The 22,947-nt window shown below is 43.1% G+C and overlaps 1 protein-coding gene across 1 annotated transcript in view; it reads right to left on the reverse strand.

Moving 5' to 3' along the window:
• Positions 1-814: 814 nt before the first annotated feature.
• Positions 815-22,947, reverse strand: part of LOC311139868 (semaphorin-6D-like) — a 139,158-nt gene continuing 117,025 nt past the window's right edge. Inside the window, exon 21 of the mRNA XM_084174858.1 lies at positions 815-4,651. Coding sequence (XP_084030984.1) covers positions 3,285-4,651 — 1,367 coding nt within the window. The 3' untranslated portion in view covers positions 815-3,284. The remainder of the gene's footprint in view (positions 4,652-22,947) is intronic.

Raw genomic sequence — 22,947 nt, forward strand, 5'->3', positions numbered from 1 at the left:
TATTCCCAGTCATGTGAAATCCATAGATTAGGGCTTAATTTATTTATTTCCATTGACTGATTTCCTTATATGAACTGTAACTCAGTAAAATCTTTGAAATTGTTGCATGTTGCGTTTATATTTTTGTTCAGTATATATAAATCTTGAACAGGATGATCTATTTGGGATGCAATTAGAATGAAATTGATGGAGGGCGAGAAACACGGAGTGCTCAAGTATCCACTGATTTAAAGTAATTATATTTGAGTGATAGGCTGTTTAAAAACTCTGCAGCTGCAAAAATTTTTTATAATAATCTTTACAATTAAGAAGTAAGGTGAACACCGAAAGATGGAGATTTGTAAATTAGACGCGCATTCAGTCCTTATATTATCCTATTGTAGCATAGGCTATGCTGCAGCAAATGTAGACCTACCTATCACAAGAAAAAAAGTTACCATGATAAGATAATGCATTGTAGACTGCGCTCCATAGCCTACTGAGATGCGCTCTGTCCCCACCCTGAGCGTTGATGATTGATTATGCAGATAGCAGAGACAAGGCCGTAGAGAAGCCAAATTTAGCCAGATATAATTTAACTGTTCCATTTCACGTCATGGTGTTCATAGAAATAATGTATTATAATTTACTGCTTTCTCGCATTTATATATCCCGGGGAAAAGGGAGTGGGTTTAGGCGGGAAATCTCGGGAACCCTGTTCCTGCTATTCAACCCTACTCTTGACAATGGTTTATAAAGTTGTTAAATACTTGTGTAATAAAACACAGGTAACTTCTATGTAAGAATAATGTGACACACCAGAGTCAATAACACACTTGCAATGTATTTTCATTTATTTCTATCAATAGAGACATACAATGGTATTCTGTGAGACCAAATTCATAAGAGCCCAAGAGCTTCAGCCCAGAGAAAGAAAACATACTGAATCAACGAGAGCCCCCCCCCCAAGATAATGTATTTACACTCTGTGCAATACTGATAGCTATTAGAAGTAAAATAGACCATTCCCTTTCCCATACAATCTCAATGCAAACTCAAATAAACTTCACTTCAACTCACCAATAAGTACCGTAGCTGCCTTTTTCCTGTTATGATATGGTCACATTCAAAATCAAATACTGGTTTCATGTGTAATGGGAGTGATCCATATGGTCTGTGAGGATTCTACTTATGCGTGTGTTGCATCCAAACAACTAGTTTGCCTAAAACGCAAGAATGTAGCCATCTATAACTAATGTTGTAGTTCAGGCTCATGTATCCATCGGTCAGCCCAAGGTGAATTCAAGTGGGAATGGTAAACTTGAGGTCAGACCAGCTTCAGGAATCTAGGGCATAAATACTATTTTCAGATACAGTAATAGTGTTTTTTCTCTCTCAAAGAATTGACCATGAATCCAGCAACCCATGAAGTAGACCAGAAAGTGCATCAGCAGAGAGTTCCAGAGGGAGTTGTATTTCTGAGGCCGATCTGACTGCTTTCCCTCTCTCTCCCTGAGGAGAACGCCCAGCGGACGCTCCGGGGAACACTGGCACCCCGGGCGATTCTTCCCAATGCTCCGAGAGCGTTGATCCAAGGACACGGCCGGCGCCGAAGCTTCCGATCCCTTCCAGTCTATGCTCATCGGATCAGGGCGTCCATTCCATTTCTACCTAAATCAATTACCACATCTTCTGACCAGACAAAAAGACCACAAAATATTTTCCGCTACCTGTGGTGTTGAGGTTGAGACCAAGTGATATGTTGGGAGTATCAGAGAGCCCGAATAATCTTAACAACTGAGGGACTGATGTCCCCCCCCCCCTTTTAATCTATTGAGTAGCCTGCTATGCATCAAACAATCAAAAGGTAAAGTTAGCAATCAGGGAAAAAGCAAACCCAGTGAATACACATGAAAATATGCAGCCTGAAGCTGTGGTAGTCACTTTTCCAGTGCTGGCAGGCTCACAGTTCAGGGATATTAAAAACCCTAGTTAGAAATACAAATCTACAATAGATATGACACATACCGACGACCATGAAAAAAACACCTATTATATAGCATCTTGGCGCCTTGCATTTACCCCTACACCCCATACCACATACTATATTAAATAAGGCACACATTTACACATACAATTAACATTTGGCTAGTATTATTCCTTTATTTACAACCAATAGCCACAAAGTTAATAATTATAATAACTGCAGTAAGTACCATGTTAAGAGTGTTTTTTTTTTTTGGGGGGGGGGGTGGCATTGTCTGATTTCTATCCTGATTCTTTGGGGGTTGAGTGTCTGGTCCTCTTTGGGTATGATATATGATAATTGTATTATAATTCATGAGGATCAACTAAGCACCAATGTGATAAAAACATTATTTTGGAATTGTTGTAGACCCTAGTTCATAGACCAGCTGTATTAATGCCTTTTATCTGTTTCTCAGGACTTGGCAGGATAGTAGGGTCTCCATTTTCCAAAAAAGAGAAACACCTAGCATAGTTGCTTTGAGTAGTTTCCTTTGCTTGTCAGTATCCACCAGCTTGGTTCTCTTTTTGAATGTGAGTAGTAAATTCACCATGAACGTGTTAATATGGTAAATGATTCTGTATTCACCCAGTCCACATACTAACCATGCTGAAACAGGGGCAGGCAGGTCCTTGCCTCATTTGGGGAACTTCTTTTTGAGATGCCAAACACCAACCAGTAATGTATTTCAACAGAATGGGTTCAGTTTCAAAGTAAGGCAAAAAGACAGAGCTACCTTTAAAGGAGTTTTGTTGAGGTCGCTCCACAGGATACATATACTGCATATGTATATGTATACATATACGGTGTAGATATAAACACTCATATATATACACACACATGCATATATATAAACACGTTAGGGGGATCAGGACTGTTTATCAACACTACATAAGAAAAGGTAAGCAAAAGCAAGTTTCATAGGCATCGCAAGAAGCTCTAGATTCAATCTTAAAATGTCCGATGCCAAACCCTTCCATAACTAAGTTGCATTGTAAATCCACACTGAGGACATTGGCAGCATAATATAACGGGGTCACGTTTCACCAACCCCAGTTCCTCACCTTCTATAAGCAAGTAGCTGAGCAATACCAATATGGTACAAAGATATTCATTGGACAAAAAGAGGGAAATGACAAGTTTGTTTGAGGTTTGTCGACAGCAACACGGCTGCCGCATAATCCAGGGCACGTCTTTTCATGAAGGTCTTTCACTTTTCACTCATTGAGAGGAGAGGACGAGGCACTCTTGTCCTGTTCTCCTCCTCTCCTCTTTCTCCTCAGTAGTTGAAGTTTCCCTGTTGGTTGACGGGAGAGGAGGCGGGGATGAAGAGGGGTTTGGGAGGGACGTCGGGTTTGAGGGAAGTGGTCCGGCGGACTATGGCCCCCCGGTGGAGGTATCCTCCGGTATCCTCCTGCTGCTCTCCGTTGTAGCTCTGCTGGCGCGTCAGGTACCCATTGGGGATGAGCGGGTAGTGGATCTCGCAGGCGCTGCCGGTGGAGTTCATTCGAGCCAGCATAGGGGGCGGTTGGTGCTGGTGGCCGTTACGCTGGCTGAAGCTTTGCTGCCGGTGGACCATCCCTCCACCACCCCCTCCGTTGGCAATCTTAGTGGCAGCGGTAATCAGTGAGTGTCTCTGGGAAGAGTGCCTCCGCTCCAGGGTGGACTGGTGGTGAGGGGGCATGTCCGGAGGTACATCCATGCGGCGGGTCAGGCTGTCTCGGGGCAGGGTGGATGAGCTGTAGTAAGGTGCTGACTCCGTCTCGGGGATGTGCGGCTGGACACGGTTGGAAAAGGCTAGTTGACCCCCGTGGCACCCGCCACTGGCTGACAGGCCGGATGAGGTCATGACCTGGGCGTTCTTGCTGGTGTTGGCCTCGTGGATGTGTTTGAGCAGCTCGTCCAGCGACGTGACCTCCATCACCTTCTGCGGGTAGCAGGGGTAAGGCTGCTGGACAAACATGCGCTCGGCATTGTGGATCTTGCGTTCCTCCAGGAGCTGGGGTCCACCAACCAGGGCATGCCCATTAGCCAGAGCTTGCCCATTGGAGAAGCTGTGAGAGTAGGGGTAGATCTGCTGGTGGAGCAGGCCTGAGCTGGGCCTGGAGCCTTGTCCAATGTTGTGGGACTTGGGCTCCTTGGCATTGTTGCAGTTCTGGTTCTTCTCCCACTGGTTCTTGAAAGCCTTCATGTTCTTGATGGGCAGTTCAGGGGTGGAGTCTGGGGTGGGCAGACCCGAGAGCTCCGAAGAGTGGTGTAGGTGATGGGGGTGGACCAGGTCTCCCATGGTCATCCCTGGGTGGTGACCACCGGTCCGTCTGGGTGCTCCTTGATGATGCTCCTTCCCGTTCTGGAAGAAGGAGTTGTAGAGCTTGGGCGAGGACACCTCCATCTTATCCTCCTTGTTCTGGCTGTCCAGCAGGCCATTGAGCTTGGCCAAGCTGCGTAGGGACAGGGCGTGAGGGATGGGGGCCTCCGGGTCCTTGGCCAGCCTCTTGGTCTTGTGGCCGGTGTGGTTGCAGTAGCAGGAGACCAGAAAGCCTGAGAGGAAGGCTCCAAGGACAAAGGCCACCAGCACACAGGCGATCAGCAGGGTGTAGTGGACACTGTGGTTGGTCTTCTCCATCTCGGGAGGCCGTCGGACACCTTCACAGAATAAGAGAGAGAGAACAAAATGGTATTTAGTGTAATGAAACCAGAGACCTAGAAGAGACTATAATTTCTATAAGGTCAAGCAGGCAGCAGCTGGAAAAGACTGGTTGTGTTTACAGAAGCTCTACTATGTAGGAAGCAGCATTGCAGAGGTGTTGGAACTAGCCTCTTGGCTTGCCTCCCTCTCTGTTAATGAATCAATAAAGTATTATTGCCAAGACCTCAGCTTTCGTCTCCAACTGCAAAGAGTGGCAGAGGGCAAGAGCTCCCCAGTCAGTGAGAAATCAACTCCAAAATGAGTTTGGGCTTTAAATATTGATGGGTGCACTGGCAGAGGTCTGATGTCATTAACACTGGCTGTGCTTTCAAATGCATGGATCAGGGTGAGTGCACCTGCGATAAACTTAACCAAAAATAACCAACTCGACCAACCAGCTCGTAGAATACATCACTCTTTAATTGAACGAGAGTCTGACTTTGATTCAAATGGTTGTTTGGGAAAACATCTGAACTGCCACAACTAAGCACCTCAAAATCTCAAGGTTGTTGTGACAAAACACTATGAAAACGCCCTTGGATGGTGTGACCCTGCCACTATATTTGCCTAATGGCATCTGAGATTCGACAGGAGGAGTGATACTTGCCACCTCTCTCGCAATCAGAGCTCAATTACAAAGGCTGCTGCCATCTGTGGTGTCAGGCCTTTCTCCAACCTTAATGATAGTCTCTGTGAAATTGATAAGTCTGGGGAGGGGAATTGGCCCGCACTCGGAGGGGAAATGCAGGTGTTCCAAACAGGCTAATTTCATCCCGTAATGAGAGCTCAGGTTAGGCAGTAATGGGCAATGATAGTGCCAGATTAGACGTAATGGTGGTGATGGGATGTTGAAGATGATGATGAGGAGGAGGAGGATGGGGGGGGGGATTGAAATGATTGGGCCTAAGAGAGACTTGTCAAGGGTTTTTCCCTTTCGATGAAATTACAAAGAGCTGCCACATGCTTCAGCTTTAACAGAGTGAGGGCACTTGAATAGAAGGGAATTTCACTGAGGGAATTTACAATTAGGCGTTTAGCGGAATCAAACATCTCATACAACATTTTCAATGACAGCAGTGTCTTACACTTCATAACTTTTTTAAATGGGTTTTGTTCAAACAGGTCGCCAATACATTATTCTGTCTGAATAAGAAAAACATTGCTGGGCCGAAAACTGGAGTCTGTGAGGGTAAATGCAGGCAGCATACCAATACTATCTGAAAGAAGGATATTAATTAATTTATAAGGGAAAGGGAGATGTGAATAATAACTCACATTAATCTACAGTACATGCAGAACACAGCACAGAATGACCTTGGATACATTTTTTAAAAATGCTCTTAGGTCAAGTGTGTGTGTGTGTGTGTCTTTAGGTATATATGTGGAGAACAGGTATGCAGTGCACACACACACTGTAGGCTGAAGAAATGAGTAGCAAAGCTCCAATGCAGCTTCAAGCACAAACTCATCATGAATCTATAAAAGTAACAAAAGCACAAACGGGAAAATCTCGATGTGTCAATAGAGGAGCACAGGCATCAGCCTTGAAGCTCCTGCCACTTTGCTAGTAACTCTAAAGGGTACTTGTAACCATTACCGTTTTTCTTTGACAGCCTTAATACAAACAGAGAGAAGATGGGGCAGAATTAGCATCAAACAAGGCTCGGTTCTTTGGTCTTGAAGGAGCTGCCGACACGAGTGTCTCTTTGCCTGGCGTTGATGGAAAGTTATATGTAGGTCACAAAGTTACCGGAGAAGTGTCTGCTCCCTGTCTCTCTCCCAGCGCTATCAGGAAGTAAAGGGTTTTCGAGCACTGCAAAGCACTATAAACTATCCATTGGGCCATTTGCTCTACATCATGAGTAGAATACTGGGTGCCATTCCGCTATAGAGAGATGCAATATACTGTACTATCACATTCTCCTGTCGATAATGTTAAATTCACAGAATAAGTTAGACGTGCTGCTTTGAAATCGCGAGTTCTATCCATTCAAGTGCTATATCCATTGTATTCTATGGCGTTGGTATGGCTGTCCTTCGTTTATCCCATCTGTCCTAGGCCAGTGTGTCAGAGTGAGCCGAGGCAGTGTGGCAGCATGGGGTTTTATGAATAATACAGGTCAGGATGCCCATGTCTCTGTGTGGCTTCCCCCAGCCTCCCTGTGGCTCCCAGCTCCCAGTCCTGTGACTCATCTGGGCCCTCTGACCAGGACCCTTGGGGGCCCCTATGACTATTGAAGGGTTCCACATGGCCGAGGAGCTATGAGTCAAGCGCCACAGTGGGGAAATGCACAGCGGAGGTACACAGATCTCCAACCCCACGCACAACCTGTCACAACACGTTTGGGGCTGGGGTGGATGACTCAATTGGGCCGTATGCGTGACATATTGTGGCATGGTCACAGTGAAATTAATACCCACTGAATCATGGCATGGGGGAGACTGGTGTGCTGCTAGATGGCGCACAGGAGGCAGAGCATGCAGGCAAACAGTATACTGCCAGTTGAGGCTAATGCATTGCCTCAACAGTGTTGAAAGAAAATACATTTAAAAAGGGTCAAATGAATTATTTTATGATCCAATGTCGTATGACACCTCTGATAAAGAGGTGAGACAAAAATGTTTGAGAGCTTTGCTTTTAATGTAACATGTGACCATTAATTGGAGTTGTCCGCACCTGTGTAGTGGTAGAGTTACATTAAATATGTTAGTAAAATATAGGTGTGTTATATAAAGATATGTGGTGCTGCAGGATAATTGAAGCTACTCAAAGCAACAACAATAACCTCCTCTCAATGTTTATATAATGTTAATAAGTGTTGGTCCATGTTTTTCTCTGTTGTCACACTATCTTTAGCCAAAGTGTGGGTTCAGAATGGTCTCTGCTGAACAGAGGCATAATATAACTAATGTGTGACGAACAGGAACACACACACACACACACACACACACACACACACACACACACTAAGGACTCTCAGGTCTTCTAAAAGGTAAACACACATATGGTTGAGAGAGGACAGGAGGAAAGGAGGAGAGGGAGAGGGGGGGGGACAGCTGGAAGTATTCATGCTCGAGAGGGAGAGAGAGACAAAGAGAGAGAAAATATAACTTCAGTAAGAAACTGCCAGGCAATGGGAGAGAGAGATACAGTAGGGAGAGAAAATATAACTTCAGTAAGAAACTGCCAGGCAATGGAAAAGAGAGAGCGAGAGGAATAGGACAGAAAAGAGACGAGCAAGAGAACTAGAGAAAATAAAATGAAATAGAATGTGGCAGAAAGCTGGGGACAAAAAGTGACAGAAATAGAGTGTGAGAAAGAATGTGTAGGGAGCAGATTGTAAGGGGGAGGCTGGGGGAAGATGATGGCGAGAGAGATGTGTCAAAGTGAGTGACAGATTGTCAGCCTGGTGGGTTTTGAAACCTCGCTCTCAGAAGCAGCTATGTTTTGGTACGTAGAAGACCCCCGCTTGACGCTTTCATAGCACTGCATATGAGAAACACTGAGCGATTATATCCATAAAGGCTGTGCATTATGTAACCAAGCTAAAGCTATACGTAACCTGGAGTCTGTTCTGCGTTTCTCTAATTGGGGATGGGTTGCGCGAGGAGCCAAAGTTGAGAAAGTGTCGTTTCTGGAGTGTGAAGTGCTATTACGGCAGGTGATAAAATGGCTCCAAAACAAATAAAAACAAAAGCAGTGAAACACAAACAACGCAAGCAGAGGTTTTCACCTTTGACTCACGTCTAACCCTTCTCTGAGATGCTTAAAACCGATAGTTAATGAAACATACAGATTCAATTAGCTCCATAAACGCCCAACTGAACTACTACAGTACATACCTTAGAAGTGTATCAGAGTCTTTATATCAGAGTTGTTATATTCTACTGCATGTCCACCATAGAATCAGCTAGCCATCTGCAGTGTTGATGGCCAAATGGATGGTCTTGAGAATCAGGGATGTAGGATAAGCTAGACATCAACTGATTATTGAGCTGGGATACTACGGTGCTTTTGGTAATCCTGATTGCTGATGGCTAACGATGTTGTGGAATGGTGAAATATAGACACAGCTCGACTTTGGGACAATTCCAAGGTACAGTATGCAAATGTTGTTTTCAGAGTGAACTATCCTTTTAAAGAGATCACTTTTCCATTGTGTGTCAGTACATTCCTCAAGATCGCACTTACAGTGCCTTCAGAAAGTATTCATACCCCTTGACTTATTGTTATAGCCTGAATTCAAAATGGATTAAATTGACTTTTTCTTACCCATCTACACACAATACCCCATAAAGACAAAGTGGAAACATGTTTTTAGACATTTTTGCAAATGTATTGAAAATGAAATACAGAAATATCTAATTTACTTAAGTATTCACACCCCTGAGTCAATACTTTGTAGAAACACCTTTGGCAGCAATTACAGTCTTTCTGGGTAAGTTCAACACCATCAGCTCAGCGTCCAACACCATAGTGCCCACAAAGCTCATCACTAAGCTAATGACCCTGGGACTAAACACCTCCCTCTGCAACTGGATCCTGGACTTCCTGACGGGCTGCCCCCAGGTGGTAAGGGGAGGCAACAACTGGGGCCCCTTAGGGGTGCGTGCTTAGTCCCCTCCTGTACTCCCTGTTCACCCACGACTGCGTGGCCAAGCATGACTCCAACACCATCATTACGTTTGCTGATGACACAACAGTGGTAGGCCTGATCACCGACAACGATGAGACAGCCTATAGGGAAGAGGTCAAAGACCTGGCAGTGTGGTGCCAGGACAACAACCTCTCCCACCATGTGAGCAAGACAAAGGAGCTGATCGTGGACTACAGGAAAAGGAGGGCCGAACTGGTCCCCATTAACATCGACGGGGCTGTAGTGGAGCGGGTCGAGAGTTTCAAGTTCCTTGGTGTCCACATAACCAACAAACTATCATGGTCTAAACCCACCAAGATAGTTGTGAAGGGGGCACGACAACACCTTTCCCCCCTCAGGAGACTGAAAATATTTGGCATGGGTCCCCAGATCCTCAAAAAGTTATACAGCTGCACAATCAAGAGCATCCTGACCGGCTGCATCAACGCCTGTGTATGGCAACTGCTCGGCATCCGACCGTAAGGCTCTACAGAGAGTAGTGCGTAAGGCCCAGTACATCACTGGGGCCAAGCTTCCTGCCATCCAGGACCTATATACTATGCGGTGTCAGAGGAAGGCCTAAAAAATTGTCAAAGACCCAGGTCATAGACTGTTCTCTCTGCTACCGCACGGCAAGCGGTACCGGAGCACCAAGTCTAGGTCCAAAAGGCTCCTTAACAGCTTCTACCACCAAGCCATAAGACTGTTGAACAATTAATAAAATGGCCACCCAGACTATTTACATTGACCCCCCACCTTTTGTTTTTACACTGCTGCTACTCGCTGTTTATTATCTATGCAGTCACTTTACCCCTATCTACATGTACAAATTACCTCAACTAACCTGTACATTGACTCGGTACTGGTACCCCCAGTATATAGCCTCGTTATTGTTATTTTATCGTGTTACTTTTTAATTTGATTTTTTAAAATATTTTCTTAACTCTATTTCTTGAACTGCATTGTTGGTTAAGGGCTTGCAAGTAAGCAGTTCACAGTAAGGTCTACACCTGTTGTATTTGGCGCATATGACAAATAACATTTGATTTGATTAAATCTCTAAGAGCTTTCCACACTTGGATTGTGCAACATTTGCCCATAATATTTTTCATAATTCTTCAAGCTCTGTCAAATTGATTGTTGATCATTGCTAGACAACAATCTTCAGGTCTTGCCATAGATTTTCAAGTAGATTTAAGTCAAAACTGTAAAGTGGCCACTCAGGAACATTCACTGGCTTCTTGCTAAGCAACTCCAGTGTAGATTTGGCCTTGTGTTTTAGGTTATTGTCCAGCTGAAAGGTGAATTCATCTCTCAGTGTCTGGTGGAAAGCAGACTGAACCATGTTTTCTTCTAGGGTTTTGCCAGTGCTTAGCTCCATTTAGTTTATTTTATATCCTGAAAAACTCCCTAGTCCTTAACGATTAAAAGCTTTTCATTTTTTATTAATTTGTCAATTTCGAAAAACATCATTCCACTTTGACATTATGGGGTATTGTGTGTAGGCCAGTGACAAAAAATCTCAATTTAATCCATTAGAAAATTCAGGCTGTAACACAACAACATTTGGAATAAGTCAAGGGGTATGAATACTTTCTGAAGGCACTGTAGCTAAACACTGGAGATTACTCCTGAGTTCTATTTGCATCAAGTAAAGACGTTCCAAAATAGCCTAATTAGTTTCTGTTCTCTACAGCTGAGGGGAGAATGTAATAGTTCCATTGAAGGGAACTTCATTCCATAGTGCCGCAATGAGTCAAAATGGCCCCAGGCTTTAGCAGGCTACTATCACCCCCAACTAATGCCAGAGATGTATTTTCTGCCGTGGAAAACACAACAACAGATTATTGACAGCAACACTCCAAGCACTGTGAGAGATTAAATAATGAACTAAAATTTTTCATTTTTTTTCTAAATTAAGCACGAAGAGGAGTCTGCTAACTAAAATTCGGAGTACTTTGACAGTTGAAATAGCTGATGCATGGGTAATGTTGAACACAGTTCACTCTCTGTGTTCGTGTGTGTGGTGTTTGAGTGTGTGTGAGAGGGGGTCTGGGTGTGCGTGTGAATGAATTCAATCATGTACTCTCATTATTAAGAATATGCATAATATTACACATCAGTGCCCAACCAATTGGATGCAGCTTGATTTATGCCCACGAGGTAATATGATACGCTGTAATGTAACTGGTTCACTCCAATTGAAAAATAGTGCTAATGAACATGGCATTTTATTAGAAGTGTACTGATGCATGTAAACTCAGCAAAAAAAGAAACGTCCCTTTTTCAGGACCCTGTCTTTCAAAAGTAATTCGTAAAATTCCAAATAACTTCACAGATCTTAATTGTAAAGGGTTTAAACACTGTTTCCCATGCTTGTTCAATTAACCATAAACAATTAATGAACATGCACCTGTGGAACGGTCGTTAAGACACTAACAGCTTACAGACGGTAGGCAATTAAGGTCACAGTTATGAAAACTTAGGACACTAAAGAGGCCTTTCTACTGACTGAAAAACACCAAAAGAAAGATGCCCAGGGTCCCTGCTGATCTGCGTGAATGTGCCTTAGGCATGCTGCAAGGAGGCATGAGGACTGCAGATGTGGCCAGGGCAATAAATTGTAATGTCCGTACTGTGAGACGCCTAAGACAGCGCTACAGGGAGACAGTACGGACAGCTGATCGTCCTCGCAGTGGCAGACCACGTGTAACAACACCTGCACAGGATCGGTACATCCGAACATCACACCTGCGGGACAGGTACAGGATGGCAACAACAACTGCCTGAGTTACACCAGGAACGCACAATCCCTCCATCAGTGCTCAGACTGTCCGCAATAGGCTGAGAGAGGCTGGACTGAGGGCTTGTAGGCCTGTTGTAAGGCAGGTCTTCACCAGACATCACCGGCAACAACGTCGCCTATGGGCACAAACCCACCGTCGCTGGACCAGACAGAACTGGCAAAAATGCTCTTCACTGACGAGTCGCAGTTTTGTCACTCCAGGGGTGATGGTCGGATTCGTGTTTATTGTCGAAGGAATGAGCGTACACACCAAGGCCTGTACTCTGGAGCGGGATTGATTTGGAGGTGGAGGGTCCGTCATGGTCTGGGGCAGTGTGTCACAGCATCATCGGACTGAGCTTGTTGTCATTGCAGGCAATCTCAACGCTGTGCGTTACAGGGAAGACATCCTCCTCCCTCATGTGGTACCCTTCCTGCAGGCTCATCCTGACATACATGCTCGTTCTGTGCGTGATTTCCTGCAAGACAGGAATGTCAGTGTTCTGCTATGGCCAGCAAAGAGCCTGGATCTCAATCCCATTGAGCACATCTGGGACCTGTTGGATCGGAGGGTAAGGGCTAGGGCCATTCCCCCAGAAATGTCTGGGAACTTGCAGGTACCTTGGTGGAAGAGTGGGGTAACATCTCACAGCAAGAACTGGCAAATTTGGTGCAGTCCATGAGGAGGGGATGCACTGCAGTACTTAAATGCAGCTGGTGGCCACACCAGATACTGACTGTTACTTTTGTTCAGGGACACATTATTCAATTTCTGTTAGTCACGTCTGTGGAACTTGTTCAGTTTATGTCTCAGTTGTTGAATCTTGTTATGGTCATACAAATATTTACACATGTTAAGTTTGTTGAAAATAAACGCAGTTGACAGTGAGAGGACATTTCTTTTTTTGCTGAGTTTAGATTGTAGAGCATCAAGAGGTATCACTGAGACTTGGGTTGAAAAATGTTTTTCTAGTAATTTAGGAGGCGATCGAAATTTACACAATAGTTACCTGGAGGAAAATGGGGGAGGTTCATGCTTTTTCAATTTCAGTCAGGAGGAGGGTTTAGTATTTTACAAATTTATTCCAGGAGAGGGTCATGTAATTTGTAATAAATTAAATGTCATATTGCTCAGGGTTTGAGAATTTGTTGCTTATTATAGTATCTCATTTGTGCCCGATGATGCCCCTCATCCCTGATTCTCTACTGGGTACGCAATATCAAGTGTGCCTAGTGTGGTCTCAATAAAATGGATTCATAGCCTATACCCCTCAAACTCAACTCTGGACCTCGAAGCCAGTTCCACTGCATTTTTTAATTGTTCCCCTCTAATCAGATTTAGACCTGGGACACCAAGTGTGTGCAATTAATGATCAGGTAGAACAGAAAACCAGCAGGCTCCGGACCTCGTAGGGTAAGAGTTGAGTGCGATGGAGGGCCTAGTGTCCGCAAGTTTTTGGTTTTTCCTTCAATGAAGCCCAAGACAACCAGGTGTGGGGAGTTCCTTACTAATTAGTGACCTTAATTAATCAATCAAGTACAAGGGAGGAGCGAAAACCTGCAGAAACTCAGCCCTCCGTGTAATGAGTTTGACACAAGCTATAGGCCTAGGCTATACGAAGTGCATGCTCGGAGAAGCACAGAGCAAAGTTATATGTATAAGAAAATGTACTGCCTTCCCAAGTGTTTGTGCTGCTGGGATGGTATATAAAACTAGGCTACACTGCATTACACACTGCAATGGCTAGGCTATCCCAATCATGGCCTGCCCTGCTTTTACTGATATAAATAAACCCTTTTGTGCTGCCTAACCAATGACTGTGCTGTGTACGGTGGCACTTCAGGAGGCGAGTCAATTTGTCCCCAAAATTCAATATCTGTGCGCCTACTGATGTCGAAGGTACTTAGAAAAAAATTCTTCCGGATACCCATTAGCTGCTGCCAAGGCAGCAGCTACTCTTCCTGGGGTCCAAAGCTTGCTACTGATATAATTGATTTTAATACAAATTAAATGAACCCAATTATATAAAACGATTTAGTCCGCAATGCTTTATGCTAGAAACAAGCTGTAAAATGCTGGGGAAAGACGTGACTCCGTTGCATATGGGATATCTTTGGTTTGTCTCTGACATTCAGAGGCTGCACTACAACCTTCTATAGCCGAGGAGCAGTGGTGTAGTTCTATTTTTTTTTAGGTGAGGGAGCGCAAAAATAAAAATTAAACGACATAATTTCTCAATGAGTTTGTACCGACAGATTGAATATCATTATAGAATAGGTGCAGAAAATGCATCCTCCAATTGCAACGTCTGCCTATATGCCCACACATCTTGCCTCAAGAACATTTTCTATTTTTAATACCCTCAAACACCAAGTTAGGCATATCTAATTTCAAAGTAGGCCATCCTCACTGTCCATTGTGAATGACAATTCTACACATTTTACCACCGCATGCCAATCATTTGATCTCAATCAGTTTCATGGGAAGATGCATTTAACTCTTCTTGAATAACTTTTTTGCGAGAGAATTAAAGCAGACGGCGTTAATAAACTATTAGTATAAAATCAAAGCCTGCAGTGCGTAGGCTGTTGAGTTTTGGCCACATGAGGAAAATATCATTCAGATAAGAAATGACTTAGGTGTTTTTGGTGTAACATATTATAGGCCTACTATGCTACAGTAGGCTTACAGTTGAAATCGAAAGTTTACATACACTTAGGTTGGAGTCATTAAAACTCGTTTTTCAACCACTCCACAAATTCCTTGTTAACAAACTATATAGTTTTGGCAAGTTGGTTAGGACATCTACTTTGTGTATGACACATATGTTTACAGACAGATTATTTCACTTCTAATTCACTGTATCACAATTCCAGTGGGTCAGAAGTTTACATACATACACTAAGTTGACAGTGCCTTTAAACAGCTTGGAAAATTCCAGAAAATTATATAATGGCTTTAGAAGCTTCTGATAGGCTAATTGACATCAATTGAGTCAATTGGAGGTGTACCTGTGGATGTATTTCAAGGCCTACCTTCAAACTCAGTGCCTCTTTGCTTGACATCATTGGAAAATCAAAAGAAAATCAGCCAAGACATCAGAAATAAAAAACGGCATAAAAATGCCAGACTACGGTTTGCAACTGCACATGGGGACAAAGATTGTACTTTTTAGAGAAATGTCTTCTGGTCTGATGAAACAGAAATATAACTGTTTGGCCATAATGACCATTGTTATGTTTGGAAGAAAAAGGGGAATGCTTGCAAGCCGAAGAACACCATCCCAACCCTGAAGCACGGGGGTGGCAGCATCATGCTGTGGGGGTGCTTTGCTGCAGGAGGGACTGGTGCACTTCACAAAATAGATGGCATCATGAGGAAGGAAAATTATGTGGATACAGTGGGGGGAAAAAGTATTTAGTCAGCCACCAATTGTGCATGTTCTCCCACTTAAAAAGATGAGAGGCCTGTAATTTTCATCATAGGTACACGTCAACTATGACAGACAAATTGAGAAAAAAATATTCAGAAAATTGTAGGATTTTTAATAAATTTATTTGCAAATTATGGTGGAAAATAAGTATTTGGTCACCTACAAACAAGCAAGATTTCTAGCTCTCACAGACCTGTAATTTCTTCTTTAAGAGGCTCCTCTGTCCTCCACTCGTTACCTGTATTAATGGCACCTGTTTGAACTTGTTATCAGTATAAAAGACACCTGTCCACAACCTCAAACAGTCACACTCCAAACTCCACTATGGCCAAGACCAAACAGCTGTCAAAGGACACCAGAAACAAAATTGTAGACCTGCACCAGGCTGGGAAGACTGAATCTGCAATAGGTAAGCAGCTTGGTTTGAAGAAATCAACTGTGGGAGCAATTATTAGGAAATGGAAGACATACAAGACCACTGATAATCTCCCTCGATCTGGGGCTCCACGCAAGATCTCACCCCGTGGGGTCAAAATGATCACAAGAACGGTGAGCAAAAATCCCAGAACCACACGGGGGGACCTAGTGAATGACCTGCAGAGAGCTGGGACCAAAGTAACAAAGCCTACCATCAGTAACACACTATGCCGCCAGGGACTCAAATCCTGCAGTGCCAGACGTGTCCCCCTGCTTAAGCCAGTACATGTCCAGGCCCGTCTGAAGTTTGCTAGAGTGCATTTGGATGATCCAGAAGAGGATTGGGAGAATGTCATATGGTCAGATGAAACCAAAATATAACTTTTTGGTAAAAAATCTACTCATCGTGTTTGGAGGACAAAGAATGCTGAGTTGCATCCAAAGAACACCATACCTACTGTGAAGCATGGGGGTGGAAACATCATGCTTTGGGGCTGTTTTTCTGCAAAGGGACCAGGACGACTGATCCGTGTAAAGGAAAGAATGAATGGGGCCATGTATCGTGAGATTTTGAGTGAAAACCTCCTTCCATCAGCAAGGGCATTGAAGATGAAACGTGGCTGGGTCTTTCAGCAGACAATGATCCCAAACACACCGCCCGGGCAACGAAGGAGTGGCTTCGTAAGAAGCATTTCAAGGTCCTGGAGTGGCCTAGCCAGTCTCCAGATCTCAACCCCATAGAAAATCTTTGGAGGGAGTTGAAAGTCCGTGTTGCCCAGCGACAGCCCCAAAACATCACTGCTCTAGAGGAGATCTGCATGGAGGAATGGGCCAAAATACCAGCAACAGTGTGTGAAAACCTTGTGAAGACTTACAGAAAACGTTTGACCTGTGTCATTGCCAACAAAGGGTATATAACAAAGTATTGAGAAACTTTTGTTAATGACCAAATACTTATTTTCCACCATAATTTGCAAATAAATTAATTAGAAATCCTACAATGTGATTTTCTGGAGAAAAAAAATCTCATTTTGTCTGTCATAGTTGACGTGTACCTATGATGAAAATTACAGGCCTCTCTCATCTTTTTAAGTGGGAGAACTTGCACAATTGGTGGCTGACTAAATACTTTTTCCCCCCACTGTATATTGAAGCAACATCTCAAGACATCAGTCAGGAAGTTAAAGCTTGGTCGCAAATGTGTCTTCCAAATGGACAATGATCCCAAGCATACTTCCAAAGTTGTGGCAAAATGGTTTAAGGAAAACAAAGTCAAGGTATTGGAGTGGCCATTACAAAGCCCTGACCTCAATCCTATAGAACATTTGTGGGCAGAACTGAAAAGGCGTGTGCGACCCTACAAACCTGACTCCAGCTTACACCAGCTCTATCAGAAGGAATGGGCCAGAATTCACCCAACTTACTGTGGGAAGCTTGTGGAAGGCTACCTGAAACGTTTGACTCAAGTTAAACAATTTAAAGGTAATGCTACCAAATACAAATTGAGTGTATGTAAACTTCTGAACCATTGGGAATGTGATAAAAGAAATAAAAGCTGAAAGAAATCATTCTCTCTATTATTATCCTGACATTTCACATTCTTAAAATAAAGTGGTGATCCTAACTGACCTAAGACAGGGGATTTTTACTAGTATTAAATGTCAGGAATTGTGAAAAACTGAGTTTAAATGTATTTGGCTAAGGTGTATGTAAACCTCCGACTTCAACTGTATATGCCATTATACTGAACAAAAATATAAACACAACATGTAAAGTGTTTGTCCCATGTTTCATGAGCTGAAATAAAAGATCCCAGAAATGTTCATATTTTGTGCACAAATGTGTTTACATCCCTGTTAGTGAGCATTTCTCCTTTGCCAAGATAATCCATCCACCTGACAGGTGTAGCATATCAAGAAGCTGATTAAACAGCATGATCATAACACAGGTGCACCTTGTGCTGGGGACAATAAAAGGACACTCTAAAATGTGCAGTTTTGTCAAAAAACACAATGCCAGAGATGTCTCAAGTTTTGAGGGAGTGTGCAATTGGCATGCTGACTACAGGAATGTCCACCAGAGCTGTTGCCAGAGAATTTAGTATGTTCATTTCTCTACCATAAGCCGCCTCCAACGTTGTTTTAGAGAATTTGACAGTACGTCCAACCGGCCTCACAACCACAGACCACGTGTAACCACGCCAGCCCAGTACCTCAACATTCGGCTACTTCACCTGCGGCATCGTCTGAGACCAGCCACCCGGTCAGCTGATTAAACTGTGGGTTTGCACAATAGAATAATTTCTGCACAAACTGTCAGAAACCGTCTCGGGGACGCTCATCTGTGTGCTCGTCGTCCTCACCAGACTGCAGTTTGGCGTCGTAACCGACTTCAGAGGGCAAATGCTCACCTTCTATGGCCACTGGCACGCTGGAGAAGAGTGCTCTTCATGAATCCCAGTTTCAACTATACTGGGCAGATGGCAGACGGTGTGTTGGCAAGCAGTTTGTGGATGTCAACTTTGTGAAAAGAGTGCCCCATGGTGGCGGTGGGGTTATGGTATGGGCAGGCATAAGCTACGGACAACAAACACAATTGCATTTTATCAATGACAATTTGAATTCATAGAGATACCGTGACGAGATCCTGAGGCCCATTGTTGTGCCATTCATCCGCCGCCATTACCTCATGTTTCAGCATGAAAATACACGGCCCCATATCGAAAGGATCTGTACACAATTCCTGGAAGATGAAAATGTCCCAGTTCACCAGACATGTCACTCGTTGAGCATGTTTGGAATGCTCTGGATCGACGTGCACGACAGCGTGTTCCAGTTCCCGCAACTTCGCACAGCCATTGAAGAGGAGTGGGACAACATTCCACAGGCCACAATCAACAGCTTGATCAACTCTCGCGAAGGAGACGTGTCGCGCTGCATGAGGCAAATGGTGGTCACACCAGATACTGACTGGTTTTCTGATCCACGGCCCTACCTTTTTTTAAAGGTATCTGTGACCAACAGATCTGTAGTCCCAGTCATGTGAAATCCATAGATTAGGGCCTAATTTATTTATTTCAATTGACTGATTTCCTTATAATGAACTGTAACTCAGTAAAATCGTAGAAAATTGTTGCATGTTGCGTTTATATTTTCGTTCAGTGTAGTTTGTCATTCTATCGTTTTCATGGAATTTAAGTGGTAATTAGGCCTAAATATAATTGATTTAGAATGTATCCTAATTCATTTTCCAGAAATAATTTTACCATGCAGCCTGGTGTATTCTCAATGTGAAAAAAGTGAGGGAGCACTGCAACAGGCTATTAAACAACATACTACCTCGAAATCAGTCAGGACCAAGCCAGGTAGCCTGAGAAGGAATTAAAATGAATTATTTAGGCTATATTGTTATTATTTCAAGGCTATAGCCTGCCATTGAAGAAATCAATTGTGAAGCATTTGTGACATGCTACAGTCTGGCAGGAGCGCTCGTCATTTCAACAACACACCAACAACAGCACTTCAACAACATGCCTATGAATTTAGCGTTTAGGCTATATTAAATGAAATAAAAGAAAAATATGACTTAGAATTAAATAATAATTAAAGGAAAAATGCCTTATTACACGAGTTTGGCCAGTCTTTGGTTTGAGGATCATGCTTTGAGCTATGCATGCCTAGTTTTTATTTTATTTAGCTTAGCATGCCGAATTCACTGATGGTAAGATACTTCAGTTGTAACTGGTTCTGTTGCACTAAATTTTTACAGTTGATAGACTACTTTAGCAGTGTTCCAAACTATCCTATTTTTTAACAGTAGCCTGTATAGAAATCAAAATGTCTCCGGTGCTGCAGCATGCACTCATTCTTTGTCATGCTCTGTTGTGGTATTAAAAAAAGATTTTACATGACTGGAGACAATGACGTAGAAATGACGTAGAATTGCGTAGAAATGTGTTTATAAAAGGCACTTTTTTCTCGGACCGCAAATAAGATGATAGTTTCATGCAGTGCTTTTATTATAATTGATATCTTTTCACCCCCCCTTGTCCGCGGTGGTCTGTGATGTAATGCTTACAAAATGAAGAACAGTTTCTAAAACTGCATAGCTAAGGCTCCTGTCTGTCCTAGGAGTGAGGGTAAACAGTAGGCATGTTCTCTGCTATCCACTTTATGTTTTAATTATTATTTTGGGTATAGAGGAGTGCGAGGGACATTTTTATTGTCTGAAGACATAGCCTTGAATTGTACACAGCATCTCCTCTCACTATCTTGGTTCGTGCAGGTGACTGTGACCTCTTCCTCAGACAAATTGGCAGTACGCCCAGAACATTGCTCTGAGAACCAAAAGGAGTATCTCAGTTTCAAGGTCCCAGCTTTGAGAGAAGAAGCCTCGTGAGGTATCAGTCAGTCACATGCAGGAACCAACGTTAATAATTAATAATGAATAATGTAAATCATGCTTCTATGACTTGTTTGTGTAGCATATATAAGGACTGAAAGGGAACACCCTTTTCAGAGTTTTCATCAAGATTGGATTGAGTTTGTGAACCTCTCCGGCCGTGATAATAAAGGACGAGGAACCGCCTGTAACAGACCTCCACTGTGGGACGCGTCTGGGAGGAAACAACATCTAACTAACTGTAAGTCGCTCTGGATAAGAGTGTCTGCTAAATGACTAAAATGTCAATGTAAATGTATGAAACCTAAAGGGACAACTCAACTGATTTCACTTTTTTTTTAAGCGTTCAGGGAGGGTCAGAAAAAATATATTTTACTTAAGGGAATACCATCCATTTTAATTTCAGAGATCCAATTTTCTCCAGGTATCCCTCATTATAAATAACGTACAATCCCTTAGAACCTGGCAAGTAGAGACCAATTTTCCATAATATCTCAGTACAGTATATCACTCAACCCTGACTTTGAAAACCAATATATTATTTGTCAAACCATTAGCGGTAATACAGTACAAAGACAGATTTTCCATTTCAAACAGCTTTGGAACAGACATAGTTCAAGTAGTGTCTGATTACCTCATCATACACCATCAAATCAAGCATGGCACTACATGCATTGTGGGACACATTTTACATGCAGTTGCATCAGAAATAAAATAAAGAGAATAAAAAGGGCATTCACCAATCAGCACCTGGTAAAGCTACTTTATTCCAGAGCAAATCCATAACTTAACTCCTTAAACAAATAGATTAACCGTGTGGATAGAAAAGCAGCTCTGGAAGAACCATAGCTTTACCAAACAGTGGCCTGAAAGCAGGCCTAAATCCATAGAAAAACAACTGATTGTAGGCAACAAAAACACACAAAGCACAGTTTCAGTCATAGGCTTTGAAACTGGGTAGAGAGGTCATAGGGAGAAAAGGGGAAGAGAAGCAGAGGAGGGTTCAACAAAGGAGGCAGATAAGGGTTAGTCAGTCCAACCGAAAAACAGGCAGGTTAATAGAGAATTATTCCCCATGGGGTCAGGGGTCGAGGAGACAGAAAGGGTTAAGGTGTTGGGGTTTGGAGTCAGGACAACTGCGTGTGTGGATCTGTACACTGTGGGCCCAAACGTCACTGGGACACTCAACACTCTGATGTTGACTAACACTCTGGTCTCCATGGTGTTAACATGATAATAAGAATGTCATGGTGACACTAAGCACTCTGAACCCGATGGTGACAGTAAACATATAGGAACAGTTTCCCAGACACAGATTAAGCCTAGTACTCGATTAAAAAGCATGCTCAATGGAGAATCACCATTAGCTTTTTTGTCCAGTACTAGGGTTAATCTGAGTATGGGAAACCAGCCCCTAACGTTGACAGACAGGCAAGGATATGTTGTGAACAGCATTATTATAGTGAATGTTATAGTTGGGTCTGTTCTTTGTTGCATATGGAAAGATGTAGTATTGTGCACGTACTGTATATGACCCGTGGGGAGGTGTACAGTACAGAGCCCTACAGTGTGTGTTTTCATAGTAAAACCTGATGTCATTCATAGCTGTCATAAAGAGCGAGTGATTCGGGCAGAGGAATTAAAGGAAAAAGTGATCTAGTTAAAGTGGCCTTTATTAAGTGTCATTACGACATGACTAAGTAGTGACACTAAATTGGCTGTAACAGCTGTGAGTGAGGCAATTTAGTGAGGTGGGCATCATTTTCCTAGTTATGATGAACAGCTTAATGTACACACGCAGCTTGAGGAGGGTGCTGCATGGGATTCTTGGTATGCCTAAATTATCCAAGTTCTTTGAGTTTATAATGCACAACTTAAAACGAACTTAGCGACATAGGATGACAAATGATGTCGTAATCAAGAAGAGAGGTGATATGAGAGTGTAGTTGTATTCATGGCTAGACGGGAAGTGATGTAACCTGGTGTCTATAAATAAGAGTAAGGAACTGGCACCATCCCCCCCCAGGACACCAACCCCTCTTCAGCAGCAAAGAGAAGTTCAGCCTGAGTTCACTCTCTGCTATTCTTCTAGTGCTTTAATGAGTTTCAGAGCCCTGCTTGCTTGCCTCTATTATCGAGTTGTCTCCCTGTACTTGTCTGCTAAATTAGCTGCTAGCGAGGGTTTTTTCGCCGTACCCACACAGGTTCATTTGAATATGCGGACGACCCCGGAGGAGGTCTGTTTAAAATAAAGCCAAGCAGGAAATAACACTGGAAAAATAAACAGTGAGGTCTAAAAGCTAGGTCTAAATAACGTGCTTTTGCAAATGCGTAGGTTGAAGCATACTGACACTATAGGGAGGTATCCTTGATGGAAACACAGGGTCTAACCGCAGCTGAATGATTGCTGGAAATGTTCATAACAGCGAGGTCTCAAAAGGGGTGCTTGTACTTGTATTTTGGTCGGTCCTAGTCTTTATATAATATATTGCTTCTATCCGTAGCTGGATGAATCATGTCACCTTGTATTTGTATGTGTGTAGGCCTTACATAAAATATAAACAAAAGCATTTGGGACG

Source organism: Coregonus lavaretus (assembly GCF_964263955.1).
Source record: "Coregonus lavaretus genome assembly, chromosome: 13".
Taxonomy (NCBI): Eukaryota; Metazoa; Chordata; class Actinopteri; order Salmoniformes; family Salmonidae; genus Coregonus; species Coregonus lavaretus.